Source organism: Carassius gibelio, chromosome A6, assembly GCF_023724105.1.
Source record: "Carassius gibelio isolate Cgi1373 ecotype wild population from Czech Republic chromosome A6, carGib1.2-hapl.c, whole genome shotgun sequence".
Lineage (NCBI taxonomy): Eukaryota > Metazoa > Chordata > Actinopteri > Cypriniformes > Cyprinidae > Carassius > Carassius gibelio.
In genome coordinates, this window is record NC_068376.1 from 3,758,165 (window position 1) to 3,775,689 (window position 17,525).

The following is a 17,525-nucleotide window of genomic DNA, read 5'->3' on the forward strand; positions in this document are numbered from 1 at the left end:
ACAGACTGGGAGAAAAAGAAATAATGTATAGTCTGCACTGTAAGTCGCTTTTAGATAAAAGCCTCTGCTAAATGTAAATATAGTTCACATTGTTCATTGTGGAAGGACATGCTGCAAATGTTTTTTTTTTTTTTTTTTTTTTTTTTCTTCTTAATGCCTATGGAGACAATAAATAATGTCTGCCACTGTCATGCTCTATTAGATGATTTTTGCACTTTAGTTTCAGTAAATGGTCTGTATGGACTTGAAAAGCGTTTTGCACTGTAAAAGTTTCAGTTAACATCAAACTCAATCGTGAAGTCTGAACCACAGTGCTTCATAAAAACGCTTACAGAAACCAAAGAATGTGGTCTAGAAACACTTTCCATTCAGAAATTGCTAGTGGATTTCACAATCAATTCACAATGATTATTTATTTTTATTTTGTTTTATTTGCAACCTCAGAAAAATAATAAATAATAATGATAATAAATTGCAGTGGTTAACTAAAAAACAACAACAAAAGTTACTTCAAAAAAAAAAAAAGCAGCATTTTCATTTAGTTTAACTAAGTATACTAAAATAACTAAAACTAAAGATGAAATAGAATTAATACAAACTCTATTGACATATTTAAAACAATAAAATTACACAAAACATAATAAAATTACTAAAACTTTTACTAAAATTAAAATGAAACAAAAAAGCTAAAATATTACAACTTAAAAATTCAACTTTAATTTATTTAATTTAATTTTACTTTTATTTAAATTAAATGTCTGTGCCATTTTGTAAACTCATTTCATGCTCTATAAAATGTTTTTGCAGTTTAGTTTCAATAGTTTGTGTGTCGGTCTGTAACAGTGCATAAACAAAGGAAAGCAGAGAGGTGTGTGTGTGTGTGTGTGTGTGTGTTATAGAAAGTCAAAGTTTGAGTCTAATGAGTGTGTTCCCAGTCGTGTCTTGTGCTGTGTTTTGGGAGTGAAGTTCATTTCTTTGCTGGAGTTTGAAGGCAGTGAGTTTATCTGTGTCCTTCAGCTGGTGTCCAAACAGGAACTCCACAGAAAGCTGAGCGCTCAGATCTCCTCGTGGACCCTGAAGAAGCGCTGGGGACAAACGTCCTTCTTCCCCACAGGCCTGTCAACAGCACACAACTCCTGTCTGCTTCTGCTGTCAGACAGCGACGACCTTATTAAACACACACACTCGTTAACCTTCACTAAATCACTAAATCAGGGATTAACTTTGTGCTTTGTCGTTTTAATACTGTAGTAAGTCTGTACTTCCTGCAGGAAACTTTTTTATATACAAATATCTATTTATAATTATTATTTATTTTATTTTTTTGTAATTTTATTCAAAGTTTGGGGTCAGAACTTTTATTCATCAAGGATGCATTACATTAATCAAGAGTGACAGTATAGACATTTACTGTATAAAAGCTGTTCTTTTGAACTTTCTTTTCATTTGTGAATCCTAAAAACTAAAAAGTATTACAATTTCCACAAAAATATTGATCAGCACAACTGTGTTCAACATTGATAATAATCAGAAATGTTTCTCGAGCAGTAAATCATCATATTATTCTGATTTCTGAAGATCATGTGACACTGAAGACTGGAGGAATGATGCTGAAAATACAGCGGAGCATCACAGAAATAAATTACACTTTAACACAGATTCACACAGAAAACAGTTATTTGAAATTGTAATAATATTTCACAATTTTACTATTTTAACTGTATTTTTGGTCAAATGTATGAGTGAATGGTGCAACTCCAGGTTACTCCATATGATAGTTCCATGACATGTGTGTTGTTATCACAAAATAAAGACCTTTTTTTCTTATTAGTTTTAATTCACTGCAGTCTATCCTGAAAATAAAATCTCTTTTGGTTCAGTACTTGACATCATTGCATTCACACAGTGTGAATATACTCTGACCACACATCAAATCAAGCTCACGAGTTAAATAATGACCAATCACAGTCTGTGGATCGGGGTTTCATGTTAATGTGATCTCTCCACAGACACAGCGGCTCTAATGCGCGTTACTTAAAGTGTGTTTCTCACGAGTGCACGGGTCTTTAATAATGTCGACTTTAGTTGAATCTGACAGCCGAGGGTGAAGTAGTGTTCGTTAAACTGTGCTCCTCTGGCAGGCTAATCGTAAGGGTCAGAGGTCATGGTGAGACAGTATAAGGGTCGCTTCTGTTGAATCACTTACAGGTTTGTTTTAACCAGTGAACTGAGACTCTGATCTCTTCAGCCTGGAGAGCTGGAGTCAGTGTGTGTGTGTGTGTGTGTGTGTGTGTGTGTGTGTTTAGAGGAGCGTGAGGAGATAATGAGACATCCTCCTCTCGCCTCACCTGCTGCCAAAAGAGAATCTGTGTGTGTGTGTGTGTGTGTGTGTGTGTGTCTCACACAGGATGTAAAGTATTAAACCAAATGCCTTGCTTGGCAAAATTTTGTCAAATGACAGAAAGGAACAGGTTCACAGGTATAAACAATCACACACACACACACACACACACACACACACACATGCACTGAGCACAACAGGTGCCGAAGTTCATGTTTCAACATTACATTCATTTTTCCGAACATCCGGATCTCTCTCTCTCTCTCTCTCTCTCTCTCTCTCTCTCTCTCTCTCTCTCTCTCTCCAGTAGTTATAGACATTTATACACAGTTATGATCGAAAGATACTGTTGTGTTACAATACTGCGTTACTCCATAAAAAAAGTATCTAATTGAGTTACTTCGTTTATTTTTATGGAAGTAATGTAGTAAGTAACTCTTACTCTGTAATGAAAGTTACTCTTATATTATGTGTTGTCATCTGGGCTGGGCTTGTTTATTTACATTTAAATTGTATTTATTTTTTTAATGACCAAAATACACAAAAGTTATATTTCTGGCAACTGTAAAAGGCCATTTCTGTCAACATGAGGACAGGAGAACACATCGGAAACAAAGTCACCTGTGTTTGAAAAACTCATTGATAAATTTTGTAGTATATTTAAAAGTGAGTTGTGCTTTAGACATTTTTCTCTGTTTAAAATTCTTGGGAAATGTATTTCTTAAAAGCATCCCAGCAGACAGAATGACGGTCTCATTTGCTTCCCATCTGCTTATTCTGGTGCGAACTAAATTAGAACATTTTTAGAAAGAGCATCGGGGTAAAGTTTTCCAATCTTAAAATGATCTTTCCCTTAGACAAAGAAAATGTTTCCGGGCTAAATGAACATTCAGATTTTCTGAACATCCCACCATGAATTATTATTATTATTATTATTATTATTATTATTATTATTATTATTATTATTATTATTATTTCTGTATTGTAATGCACATTTGAGTGTTATGAATTATTGAAACATAATGCTGATTGCTTGATTGGATGCTGAGATGTGGGCGTGACACTTCCAGTGGAGGCGGGGCTAAATGCAGTGGGTTGTAAGAAAGGGGTGGGGTTTGAGAGGATTCAAATTATTATAGTAGCCTTTTATGTCACTAGAGAGAAATAATTTCACCAGATGATCCAGTTATGACATTTTGATTAAATTATGAGATAAAAAATCAAATAAAATACAGGAATTTAGCCAATCACATCTCAGCTCTGTGGAATAATGAATAAATCAGCACTCAGGGCCGGCGGGGGGGCGAACCATGTGATGTTCAGCTCACAACAAACCAATGAAAACACGGTCTTAGAGATCCTGCATCTGTTCCCGCTCACTCCTGTCTGTATCTGTTCCTCATTCACTGCCAAATCTCTCGACCCTGTGTCTGTGTCTCACATCTACTCACATAGTGATGTATCATAGACTTATATTGGTTTCATACAAAGTTAATCAAGCAGATTACAACCTAAACCAAACCAAACACCTAAAGAAAAAAAATAATAATAACAAGGAAACTTGTCATAATTGCATAATTGTTCTAAAAAATCATCCTGTTTTGTAAATTTCAAAGAAATGTTGTTTTTTTTTTTGTTTTTGTTTTTTTTCAATCTTAATTTAATTTACTTCTATTTTAATGCTAAATGGAAATAGCGAGGATCCTTCAATAGTGGTGGAGATGGATCAAACCCAAACACACTGTGACATGCTGACCAATTACAGAGAGAGAGAGGAAGAGGGGAAGAGGAAGAGAGAGAGGTTAAACTAGCTCAAGGGTTTAGTTGAACTCCACTGAGCAGTAAACACACACACACACACACACACACACACACACATGCTGCTCTGTATGACAGCCAGGGACTAATGGTCACTTTTTTCCTCTTTAATAATCATGTGCGGAAACACACAGATATTCCCACGATGCAGGTGTGAAATGAAAGAGTATTAACTTCTGCCGCTCTCCACTTCTTCACCCTCCAAAGATATTTCAGCAAACGCTAGAAAGGCCTCTGTCTTCTGAGTCTCGTGCCCAACATGAACTGATACATTCAAATATTATTTATTAATTTATTTATAATTATTATTATATTCAAATAAATATTTCAACTACTAATTATCTGAGAAAGAATTATAGTTTGGCAGCCTGATGCCAGAGGAGAAATGTTTATTTACCTTTGTAGTTTTGTTAAAAAAAAAACTTTGTAGAAAACCAACCAACAAACAAAAAAAATAAAAAATAAATAAATAAAAAAAAAATCTCGGTGTTACTGTAATATTATTTAGATATAGCTTAACTTTTTATTGCATATTTAAAATGAGCTTTTTTTTAGTATTTTAGTTAAGTACATTTGTTGTATAACTCTGTATAATGACATGGGTATGACACAGGTATTACAAGGAGAGAGTGACTTATGAGGACATAACCCATGTCCCCATTTTTCAAAACACTTATAAATCATACAGAATGAGTTTTTTTGAGAAAGTAAAACTGCACAAAGTTTCCTGTGAGGGTTAGGGTTAGGTGTAGGGTTGGTGAAGGGCCATAGAATATACAGTTTGTACAGAATAAAAACCAATACACCTATGGGATGTGTGTGTGTGTGTGTGTGTGTGTGTGTGTGTGTGTGTGTGTGAAATAGAGAGTCATAGGACTATAGAATAATAACTCATCATTCTCTCTCTCTCTTGCTCTCTCCCTCTCCCTCTCGCTCTCTCTCTCTCTCTCTCTCCCTCTCTCTCTCCCTCTCCCTCTCTCTTGCTCTCTCCCTCTCTCTCTCTCTCTCTCTCTCTCTCTCTCTCTCTTGCTCTCTCCCTCTCCCTCTCGCTCTCTCTCTCTCTCTCTCTCTCTCTCTCTCTCTCTCCCTCTCCCTCTCTCTTGCTCTCTCCCTCTCCCTCTCTCTCTCTCTCTCTCTCTCTCTCTCTCTCTGGTTGAGTGTGGACAATAGTCTCAGCAGTGGCCTCTGATTGCCTCTTTTCACATGTTAATGAGCATCTCTGCGTTCCTCCTCTTTCTCAAATCTGCACACATTATACAGCAAACACAGAAAGGGAAAATCCTACGGCTTTTTGCTCCTTTTTTTATTCAGCAAACTTACATGTAAATACGAGAGTAAGTGTTGTCCTCCGCTGCTCTGATCGGCAGCTAATTGTAGTCAATTGTATAAGATGCTCTTTTACTTCAACACAAGCCCAGATCAAACACAATCAACTCTCCCGCCTGGTTAAGAGAGAGAGAGGGAGAGAGAGAGAGAGAGAGAGAGAGAAAGAGAGAAAGAGTCGGGTTCATTGTCACAGTGATGACTGCATTTATTCGCACAACACTTTTAAATATAAATATTTGTTGATTTGCTCTTTTTGCGTCTCGGCTGCGATCTGAACGCTGTCGAGGATCTGAACCTGACGGAAAAGAAAGATTATTCACGAATATTCGCAATTCAACACTCGACTGTTTTATTGAATTGACAGCCGTTAGTACTTAATGAAAATATTAAGGACAGGGATATTTATTCAGATTCAAATTTATTTAATGTTTATGCAAATATGTGAAGTGGCATCCAGTCAGTTCCATGTTGTTTTATTGTGTATTTTTGAATGAGTAATTGACCAATCAGCATCCAGGAGCGGAAGGACCTGTTTTATAATGCACTTTTAAGTTGTATATTTATCACATATTATGACATTGCGTTTGATAGTGAATAATTTGTCTTATGTAATATGAAACAGTTTGCTCTTCCTCAAAGCGGATTTTAAAATAGAAACAGGAAAATGTGAAGAATCACACACACACACACACACACACACACACACACTTCCACAAGAGGGCCGAATCCTGCAGGAGAAAGTCACGTTTTATTTGAGAGGATAAATTAAATTTCACACCCCTGCAAAGTTTATACAGCACATAGCAGCAGATTTACAAGATTCATATGCAAATGTGTGTCAAGATTAGAGATACAACAATTATTCCGGTTCGTGATAAATTATTCATTTAACAACCGTCAATTATTAATTCCACAGAAACAATAAGCTGTGTTTCTGGAGGCAGAGTTTCCTATTTTAACAGACCTTTACCTCTCTCTCTCTCTCTGTGAACTCTGTCAGAATTAATTGAGAATGCTTTCCGTTTTCTTCTCCGCCTTTAGAAAGCCAGAGCATCAAAATAGTAAAAAATGTGGCAAATGTGGCACTGCTACTCCATCCTCACTGGAGACCTGACCTCTTTACCGAGAGATGCTCAGAATCATCTCTCTCTTCGCCGAGCGTCTCTCGTTCGATGTGTGCAAATGAAGAGAGTCTGCTAATAATCAGATCACTAGTGTTCAGAGTCCTTCCTCTGCACAGAACAAGTGCTACGTGTGGAAATCAATAGCTATTTGATGCATACGGCATCTGTATCTGCGCAGTTGGTAGCCCAGCGTGCTCCTGTATACAGTAGACAACAGCTCAGTTCATCTGTTTGAGAGACTTTGAGATCACTCTCTCTGCTAACTCTGCACTGTAACTGTCCATCAATCTGCCGTGCTTCTCCTTTTCTTTTCTTTTGTCTGTGCGTGTGAGATACGCTCGGCCTGTACAGCTGTCACTCACATTAAAATGCATCTGTGAATGGAACAGGTTTGTTGGGTAAATGCATAATTAATAAGTACAGATGAGAAATCACCACCGCATGTAATGCATGTGCATGCTGTATTTGCACAGAGGTGGATCTGTGAGGAGTCGGACGGGCTTTTTGGCTGGCGATGCACACACACACATGAAGATGTGATAATTCTGATAATGAAATACACTGTTGTGTGTGGCGAAGTGTGCTTTATAATGACTACCAAAATTAACCAGTAACACAGGACAGGGACCCCAGCAGTTCATACAGGAAAATGACAGGTATACTGAAGAAGGAAAATATATATATAAATGAATAAATAAATGATGTAGAAACAATTTTCACTCAGAACTTGCAAGTAAATTTCACAAATGAGAAATGGCAAACAATGCATCACATTAAAAGTGAGATTTTAAAATAGAAAGACCGAAATAGTATTTTCTTGTAAAAACCTGATGCAAAAATTAGTTCTTTTTTTATAGTGCAAAATTTTTTTTTTTTTTTACTTTTTTACAGTGCATTGTTTTTTTTTTTTGTTTTTTTCTTACACATTTAACTTCAAATCAATTCATGCTACGAAAAAATAAAGATGCAATTAATTTTAGACCTTTTTTAATGCATATTTTGTTTGCTTTATATATATCATTATCATTACTCATTTTTACATGGATTTGCTTGCATTATGCATTTTCAATTCACAATTTTACATACATTAAAATTGTAAGTTATAAAGCACTGCTGGCAATGAATGTTCAGAGAAAAGCCCCTCCAACAATCCTTTAGATGCACAATGTTTCGGAGCTGAACGTGTGACAGGGCAGAACTGAAGGAGAGGGTGTAACAGGAGCGAGCGCAGAGAGGGGGCGTCTGTCTCCTCCACTAAATGAACACATTCATGAACCCAGAGGGTCACTGTCTCACACAACACTAAACAACATGTCAAATACCTGCACATAAACAGATGATAGACAGATAGATAGATAGATAGATAGATAGATAGATAGATAGATAGATAGATAGATAGATAGATAGATAGATAGATAGATAGATAGATAGATAGATAGATTAATATGACTAAATCAAGCTGACTATATCAGTGGAAATCAAATCAAGTCGAAACCACATACTAACAGATTGATGAAGTTTTGTCTGCAAATATTATTATTAATAATAATAATAATAATAATAATAATTATTATTATTATTATTATTATTATTATTATTATTGTATTTTTATTGTATTTATATATATATATATATATATATATATATATATATATTTTTTTTTTTTTTTATTGTATAATTTTTATTGATAATTGATTTTTTTTAAGAAACGACGCATACCTGAGCGCCTGTAGAGCGCCTGTGATGCTGATGCCAGGAGACTGATGTCTTCATTATCCTCACAAATACTCAAACTCTCTTCATAAAGCAGAGTCGCCCTCGGAAGACTTCAGAGCTAAAGCGTGAAACACAGTAGAAGACAAACAACAATAACGGTGAAAGAATAGAGAGAGAAAGAGAGAGGGAGAGAGGGAGAGAGGAAGCTCGTTCACGCCCTGAAATGTGTCGGAATCCCTCTGAAATCTCGTCTCGAAGCATTGCATTCTTTCACTCTGGAATGAGAATTATATGAAAATGGCTTAAAATGCACTAAAATCCTCATTACGCTGCACTGACTGCGCTAGGTGTTTGAAAAGCGTTCTTACCTGTGCACCTGTACTCACCTGTCGCAGGTGCGCGCGCGCGCTCCCTCCCCGCGTCTCCTCTGTCAGAACACTTTCCCTCCTCAAATCCAGCGGTTCTCCTCTTCAGATTCGTCTTCTTTTTTTTATTTCTTTTTTTTTCATCCTCCTTTGTTTCTCCTACAGCCTTGTTTGTGGTCGGCGCTGAAGAGAGCGCGCGTAAACGTGCGCGAACTTTCTTCAAACGTTATTCGAGTCTTCGCTATAAAGGTGCCTGATGCTCCGTGTGTGTGCGCGCGCTCATAAAACACACACGTTTGACTCTATTATCCCTCCCTGTGCTGATAGGTGGCGTGTGTTTCTCTCTCTCTCGAAAAGAAAGGAGGAAAACAGTGTCATTCGAGGCGTGTGAGCGCGTCAGTCCGAGCGCAGGTTTGAGTCCTGGAGTGTGTGAGAGGATCAGTCAGGAATAACGCGCCTCTGTTTCTCAGGCTTTATTCTGGACCCAGACACTATAACACACACAACACACACTCCTGCAGCCGAGACCACAAGGTAAGACACACTCTTTTACCTTCTCGGTATCTTTAAAACAGTCCTAACGCGAGCTAAATCCGCTGTAATGCTGCTGGCTCCGGGATGCTCTTCGTTAAGGCGAACACAAAGGTGTGTGGATGTTCCTCTTACCTTGGCGTTCACCTGTGCAGGTGCGCTGAGCGACCAGACTAAACTTATTTGAAACTGACCTTTTATTCTAGGAAAGAAACCATTAACCACTAACCATTTTTATTTTTTATTACTATTTTTTTTTTAATGCTTACTAAATATATATTTATGAAATGTTGCAATGCGCGAGATCAGTGATAGAGAAAATCATGCCATCATCGCTACAAATTCAGCTGTAAATGCACCGATTTTTTTATTTTTATTTTTTTGTTAACAAACACAATTTTAACATGCAGTCACAACAAAAATATGTTTGTTATGTTAAAATAATATGAATGCAAAGTAAAGGTATTTATGCAGTTTTAATAATTATGATATCCGCACGCGTTTTATTTTACCCGAAATTACATTATCAACACTGCATATTTATTCAAGCATACAAACATTATCATTACAAAGAGAGATGATCAAATACTGCGTCTTCACTATATTTAAAGCAAGAGCTCAAACACTCAGAAAGTCAAGAATAAAAATTGAAAAAGAGCAATAGATCCCTGATGCACGTGGGATTTATCACAGATATATATGATTTAAATGCAACTTTACATATTGCCTAATGCATTAAATAACGTGTCCTCATTTTATTACATTTCACGTTTATGCTTAAAAACAAACCACAGAAAATGTATCTCATATAGTTAATAAATCACCCTTAATAAATAAATCAAATACAAACAGCCAGCAGTAAAAGTGTCTTTTTAGACATGAAACATGTCTAATATAAATCCAGCATCTGACCTTTGAGACCAACTATTATTTCGGTTTTTGTATTTAAATCAGAGGGCACACATGCATCTCTGAACTGCTTATTTAGATCTCCATAAGTCATAATGCATGCGTCTTCCAGTGTCCGGTGATCAGATGCATCAGCGGTCTCATTCACTAACGTGCCCGTGTTTTTCTGTGTCTCTCTGTTGTGTGCTCGGGCTGATGGGATGCCAGAGGGAGCGGTTCACCCTGCTGCTGTGTTTGCTCGGGTCTGAGTCCATGCAAACTGCCATCTGATCCACGTTTATCAATGCGGGAGCTGATCATGGCGGATGGCCCCCGGTGTAAGAGGCGAAAACAAGCCAACCCGCGGAGGAAAAACGGTAAGAGCGGCTTGGGAAAGTGTTCTGGCGCGGTGCGTAAACGGCGGCGTGACGCGAGACGCAGAGAGAGGAGACCGGACAGATCAGAGTCCAGATGGGAGCACGTTTAGAAGAGCACAAGTAGAAATCGGACTGAACAGCCGTGATGTAAATAAAGGCCATGTAACGGAGCCTTTTCCTCTCTGTATTTTCGCGCAAGTTTGGAAATGAAAGTTTGTGCGTAATTCTCAGGAGCGCTGTGAACACGTTAGTTTCCCGTGGATTCGTTTGTTTAAGACGCTGCTGACCGCTCAGAGACACCGACTGGACCGTCCCAGTGCATTATTTTCATTCATTCTCAGATGCATGAATAAGAGGTGCTCGTGCTCGATGTGTTTTTGTGTGGAGCTCCGTTAGTCGCAGACAGTGACACACAAACACAGTTACACATTAATGCAGGACGCATGCTGACTGTGAAGAAGAGATGAGTTTATCTTAAAAACTTGTGCTGCTTTCAGGGATGTTTCAGATCAGTGTGTTGTATTTTGAGGGTACAGTAGCTCTTTGGGCGTTTTGCACATGCATGAACACTATATTGTTTTATATAAAATAAACACACTAGCCGATAGTGAAGGTTGCATTTGCAATTGTGCGAGTGTTGGGTTTGCAGGCTCGAAAGCCGCGCTGCACGTTAGTTTTTAATTCTTCAGCAGTTCAGATCCATCTCCAACTCTCCTTTATGAAATGTTTCATATTGACCCGCTAAAAATCAATACGAGTACGAGTCTTTTCGCCCTCGCGAGTGTGTCTTCAAGTATGCTACTGTAGTTTAAAAAAGCGCAATTCTGTCCTACCAATTTTTAAATGCATAGCCTATTTTTGCGTATGACTAATAATGCATTTCATAAATTTTATGGAATAGCTACCATCTTACAGTCCATGCATATAAGTTTGTGTTTTTAAAACAACGTGAGTGATTTGCATAAAAATAACAGTACTGAAGTATTCATATGCAATGTCCAGTTTTGTGTTTATTATTTGATCATGATCATACTAAATTAACAGTTTATGTAGAAATAAAAATGCACCACTGGAAAAATAAATTTGACATGAAACTTGATATGAAGTGACGGTCGTTTTAAAATGAGGACACAGATGAAATATTCAGTGATGCTGGAAGACTGTGGATTTGAGCTCAGAGAAATATGAAGGGTGTAGCGTGTGTTTCTCACACACCTGCTGGATTCAGTGTGTCCAGGTGAACTCAGGTGTGCTAAGACATTTACCACAGGTACATGCTTCCAAAATTAATATGAGCGTATATATTTGCATGCACTTTCTAGAAATGTTTGCATCTTGCTTAAAAAAATAATCAAGCAGTGCATATTGGTGTCTGGTTTTGCATGTTGCTGTGTGTTTGAGCGTGCTGTATTTTCTGTGGGAAAGGAAAGTTTTAGTTCAGTCGGATTAATTGCAAACATCTTGCTTCAGATCTCTGCTGAGGTAAAGCCCTAACCGTAGCGTACAAATCTGATGTGTGAAGAGTTTAGTCGCTGGATGCTGTCGTCTAGAGCTCGTTCTCCTCGTGTTAAACTTCAGTCCAGCTGCGACGCTTTCTGTGAATGCTCAGTGCAGTCAGTCTGCTTGTGACGGTTTATTTTGTGTACTGTGTGAGGAGCAGATTTCATGATGTCAGAGGTCATGCGGAAAGTCTTTTCTGTTTGTCGTGCATGCACGGGAAGTCTTTCACAAATTCACTGCTCTGAAATCACAGGAGGAGCCCTTTTCCTCCGGAGCAGTTGACGGTCGTGGTGTGTCCGAAGATGCATATTTTCACATGTTTCCTGCAGCACAAAGACGTGCTCCTCGTGGTGCATTCAGCCAGATTGATTACATCATTTCAGGTTTGGAAAAGCTCCTGCGTGGCGAGGAGAAGCCTCTGTGTTTGATTATGGCAGCTGAGCCGTCGTTGCTGAATTAGGAGGGGGACGATTCTTTCGCTCAGGCTCTTTCATCCCCAACAATGGCAGATTCCGCCCCGTCTAAACTGTTTCTGCGCCCACATTATGCCGCACGGCCCCTCCTCTGCCTCCTGTGTTTGGGAGCCGCTCACAGCTGATTGTCAGCTCTAATGCGTGTCATTCACATGTGCTTCAGGTGAACCGAGCGTGAGCGCGCACCTTTAGTTTCTCAGACTCCACTGTGACGAGCTGAGAGAGAGTTTAGAGGAAGAGGAGGATGGCGTTGCTCTTCATCTCCTTCACGTTCTCTGATCTCCTTCTAGTTCACACGGCATTTCTGAGCTCGTTTTTGGACTCTTGTGTGTGTGATTTGTGCTTGATTATATATTATATGTTGTGTGAGAGACTCACAGTCATTGAGGGGTTGTCCGGGTAAAAACCACCAGTTTTTGCTTTGAATTATTTTTAGTTAGTAGCGGTGCATTAGTCTGTCTCTATCATTTCAGGATTATTTCAGCACTGAACTGGTCTCGTAGATCCAGTGTGTGCATGCATGGAATAATCTCCTGCTAAACATTCTGTACAACACACAAAGAGTTGTTTTTAAAACAGTTCACAATATTTAATCAGTAAATCGATTAACACATAGAAATAATATATTGAAATAATTTTAATAACTATTAGTAAAACACGAATGCATTTTTTTTGCCAGTTTTCTTAGCTCTTCTTTTTTCCCCCTTAAAAATGCATCACTAATATGCGCCTGCAGATTTCCACACAGCTGAAGCACCTGTCAATCACACACATGCTCCGCCCCCTGTGTTTGTTTAATGAATATTTGATCTAATTGGATAATGCTGTATTCCACCAATACGATCCCTCTGCTCCATTTAACACATTATAAATCCTTTCAACAGAACTCTTGTGGAAACTTATTCTTTCACAAGAAAATGTGAGAAGTCCACCGAATGAATCTAAATGCTCCGTCAGAGTAATTGTTTAATGCGACTACACTAAGATATGTCTTTGAAAGTCATTTTTAAGGGTCTTTCCAGCTCTTTGAGGTGACAAATGCAGGATTTCAGTAGTATTTTATGGTTGTGTTTCTTCTGCGATCGCATCTCTGAAGATATTTTGGCCTGTCGGAGCGAGGGGAGCTCTGTGGAAATGCCTTAGGTGTGACTTCACTTTCACTCACATCAGCGCTGACCCGACTGCCTTTCATATCACATCCACCGCGTCTCCACCGGTAAACATCCCCCGAGGGCCGAACAAAGAACACGGCCCTTTCTCCTTAATCACAACCCAGCCCTCTCTCTCTCTCTCTCTCTCTCTCTCTCTCTTGCATTTGCATTCAGCTTCAGAAAGGCGCATGAAAAGGGAGAAGAGCGACAGAAGAGAAAAAAACAGAGAATAAAGGCAGAAGAGGGTGGGTGTCGAGAGCAAAATAACTGAGGTGTTTGTGAATGTTTGTTGGGCCTCCCCTGGTTACGACCCTTATATAGACCCACACACACACACACACACACACACACATAGAGATAGTGTTACGCAGCGGTGTGTTTGCTCTATTCATGGCTGCACACTTTCACACTCAAGAGAAGATCATCTGTGTGAGACACAGCTGCTTTGAGACGTAAGAATAGTTTGGAACAGGTGTGTGTGTGTTTAGATGATTTAATGCATTTGTATTTACCTTTTTTTTTATTTGAGGAATATCGTTTTCGGCAAGATCAGTATCTTAGCGAGCGTGCACAAATCAGACTGTAAGTCCATTTGTCAAGGCATGTGTGGTTTGTTTCGACAGCTAGATTCACGCACGCGGTGCATTTATTGAGCATGGGACATTTCTTTAATAAATGGCTTTTAATAAATAACAAAATATAAAAATTAACATAAGAGATGTTATTAATTATAATTAAATGATATGTTATTGATATATGCAAATTACATTTATAATTACATTTAGTTTTAGATCTCGGTTTTTTTGTATTTGTTTTTATATTTTGTTATTTTTATGTGGTTTTAGATGCTTTTACAGATTTAACAGGACAGATTCAGAATGGGTGTTTCTCTAATCGTTGTCTTCTAAATGGACAGTAAAGTTGGATTTATCCCTGAAAAGAAAAGAGGATACAGCTGTAAAACGATTGTTGATAGTGGATCGGATCTCTTGTTTTTTTGAGAATTTGTTTAGAAATGTTTGAGTTTTTATCGAGAGCAATGTCTTGACAAACCTTGAGACATCATCGAGGCCTTTCCTCGGGAGAAAAAACATACGATTTGTATTTATTTTTATCTCTTTGTTGTCTAAAGGATATTAAACAGATGTCATTGGTGATGTTTTCTTTCATTGTAGTCAGATACTCATTCTGAAGTTGTTGGGTAGTCGATCTGTTTAGATTCGCTCTTTAGGCGTATAACCCGTGTTCCTCGTCACGTTTGGCCTCTATAACACACTTTTCTGTGAGCAGGAAAGCTCAGATCTGCTGCTGGATGAAGTTTCTTCTGATCATGAGGTGTTTGTGTACTGTCCAGTGTGTGTCGAAGTGACGTGACTTCATAGTCATGCGCTTATTATTTAGTTTTGCTGCTCTAATGTGAGGAAGATTGCACATCATGCCACATATTTAGGAGAAAACTAAAACTTGCATTAAATGAGATGTCTTTGTCTTGAATCACATCAGGATCAGAGTATTGCATCTGCAGTTTACAGTTTCTAATAAACTTACAAGCCACTAGCAACTAACTGGTGTTTAATTTACTCACCAAAGCAAGTTTTACTTGCAATTATCAAGTGGGTGTTAGTTTTGGACCTGGGACAACACTGTACCCAAACACACAAACGTCATATGAAGCCCGCAGGCCGTCCGTATGTATTAAAGCATTGGTCCGGTCGGCCGTGTGATTGCGTGCGCTTCTCGTTCTCTCGTACACCGAGGCGCTCCTCATGCATCAGACCAGAGAAATATCACGGCTCATTTCAGATCTCAGACACGATTCATTTCCCATTGTCTCTGTTCGTGCATCATAATAATGTGTGCAAGATTCTGCATGAAGAAACAAAACAACGACAACAACATCTCAGGTGTCAACATGCTCATTCGCACGAGAAGTGCTGGTGTGAAACACACGTGTCGTCATCTGGACACGCTACCGTGTGTAAATTAGCAGAATATGAGCTCCATGTTTAATCTAAAGATGTTTTCGAAAGTCTGATGTCTGAGATATTTAAAGACATCGTCATAAATACATAGATACATGCACTCTATACGAGAAAACATGAATATGATATGTTGTACTTTATTTATTTGCAATCATACAAACAAAATAATAGTACATGACAATTAAAATAATACAAACATATACAATTAATTAATTAAATACTTTATTTGTTTGTTTGTTATATATTTATTTGTTTGTAGTATAGACAGACAGACAGATATCTTAGATAGTTAATATCATTAAATATACTATATATTCCTAATATAAACTCTTTCTTTTAAAAAATACAATAAAGACATCACAGAGAGAGAAAGAGAGAAAGAGAGAGAGAGAGAGAGAGAAGCTGTTCTCTCTTTGATGATTGTCGGTTTTCTTCTGGCAAGGTCAAGCAATCAATAAGAGATGTGTAGATATCAGATCATGACATCAGGAACCCAACACACACACACACACACTTCTACAGGGGAGATGAAGATGATTAAACCATCATATCAGCCCTCATGTGTTTGTGAGTCTTCAGAAAAGCAGAAGTCCGTGTGTGTGAGATGTTTGATGTGTGAGGTTTTGACGTCGGTTCTGTATTTAGTGTTTTAATCATCTCACCATCAGCTCGGCTCAGGAAATTGTTGAAATTGCTGTGCTGGGTTGTTGCTTTAACCTTAGGTAAAAGTGTGCCAAGGAGACACACACACACACACACACACACACTGGTTTCCCTCGTCCAGAAGGCTGTGTGTGTGTGTTGTGGTTAATGGACTCTGACTGCAGATAAAGCCTCGTTCTTCAGCGGCCGTCAGAGCCATGTCTCGCCGCTGTCACACACACACGTCAAACACACACGTCACACACACACGTCAAACAAACACCTCTTCAGGTAGAGCTGGGCTAATCATACGGACAGCGTGTCCTCAGCCTTTCCACAGGACGAGCCCCTGCGCCTGTGTGTGTGTGTGTGTGTGTGTGCATCACAGAAGTTAACCTGCGCTGTTAATGCTTTACAGCTCACACCTGTGTGTTTCACTCCAATCCCAGAGAAACATTCATTTCATGGCTTCAGATTCAGCTTTAGTTTCTCAGGAGATCGTGCTCTGGTCAATATCTGTCGTGCAGTAAGAGCGTACAGCTATAAGATGAATATGGCTAACAGTTAATCTGCTATTTGAAGAGTTCATGTTAAGATCTCTTGCTTTTGTGGACTTTGTGGTTTGGGAAAATGTGAGAACGCTTTGTGACAGGAGGACCGTCTTTTATTAGGAGTTTTATTGGTGCTTTCTCTTTCCTGTGTGAATGAGACGCTCGCTGACGCTGAGATTTGATGGTTTGTGTAAGTTGTTTCTGAGTGTCTTTAGCTCTGCTCGGAGCAGTCACACTTCACAAACGTTATCAGTGCTCATAATTAGTGAAGGGACGGCCGGTGAAAGCGTTTCTCTCAGTAATTAAAGTCATGAAATATTCATCTCTGCCTTTTCTGAGAGGAGTGGGCAGTTCTGTTACAATAGCAGACAGTCTCGTTTGCAATTAGCACAAACACACATACACAGTCTTTTTAACCTTGTGTGTGTGTGTGTGTGTGTTCCCTGTCCGACGCAGAGGTTACCTTTTCCCGACGGTGCCAAATCGACTTGACGTAAGTGTTCATCAGTCGCAGGACTCGGCCCTGGAGGTATTTGCATCAAATCAACTCAGTCAAGCTACGAGAAGCTGACAGCAGAGAGAGAGAGAGTGTGTGTGTGTGTGTGTGTGTTTGGGGTCAGCGTGTGTTCAGAGGTGTGAGAGCTGCACACACGTCAGGTCGCTGAGCTATGGCTGTAAATTCAAGAACAAGCACAGTTTGTTGTTTCGAGGTTTCCTTGTATTTCACACACTTCACTGAC

At 38.7% G+C, this 17,525-nt stretch overlaps 1 protein-coding gene across 3 annotated transcripts in view; it reads left to right on the forward strand.

Annotated features, from left to right (window-relative positions):
• Positions 1-9,056: 9,056 nt before the first annotated feature.
• Positions 9,057-17,525, forward strand: part of LOC128015275 (zinc finger E-box-binding homeobox 2-like) — a 62,756-nt gene continuing 54,287 nt past the window's right edge. Inside the window, exons 1-2 of one of the 3 annotated variants that reach the window (XM_052598980.1) lie at positions 9,057-9,224; positions 10,338-10,485. In XM_052598980.1, the coding sequence (XP_052454940.1) occupies positions 10,414-10,485 (72 nt within the window). In that variant the 5' untranslated portion in view covers positions 9,057-9,224; positions 10,338-10,413. Of the gene's footprint in view, positions 9,225-10,337; positions 10,487-17,525 lie in introns of all 3 variants that reach the window. The other 2 variants (XM_052598979.1, XM_052598978.1) reach the window with 2 other exon arrangements.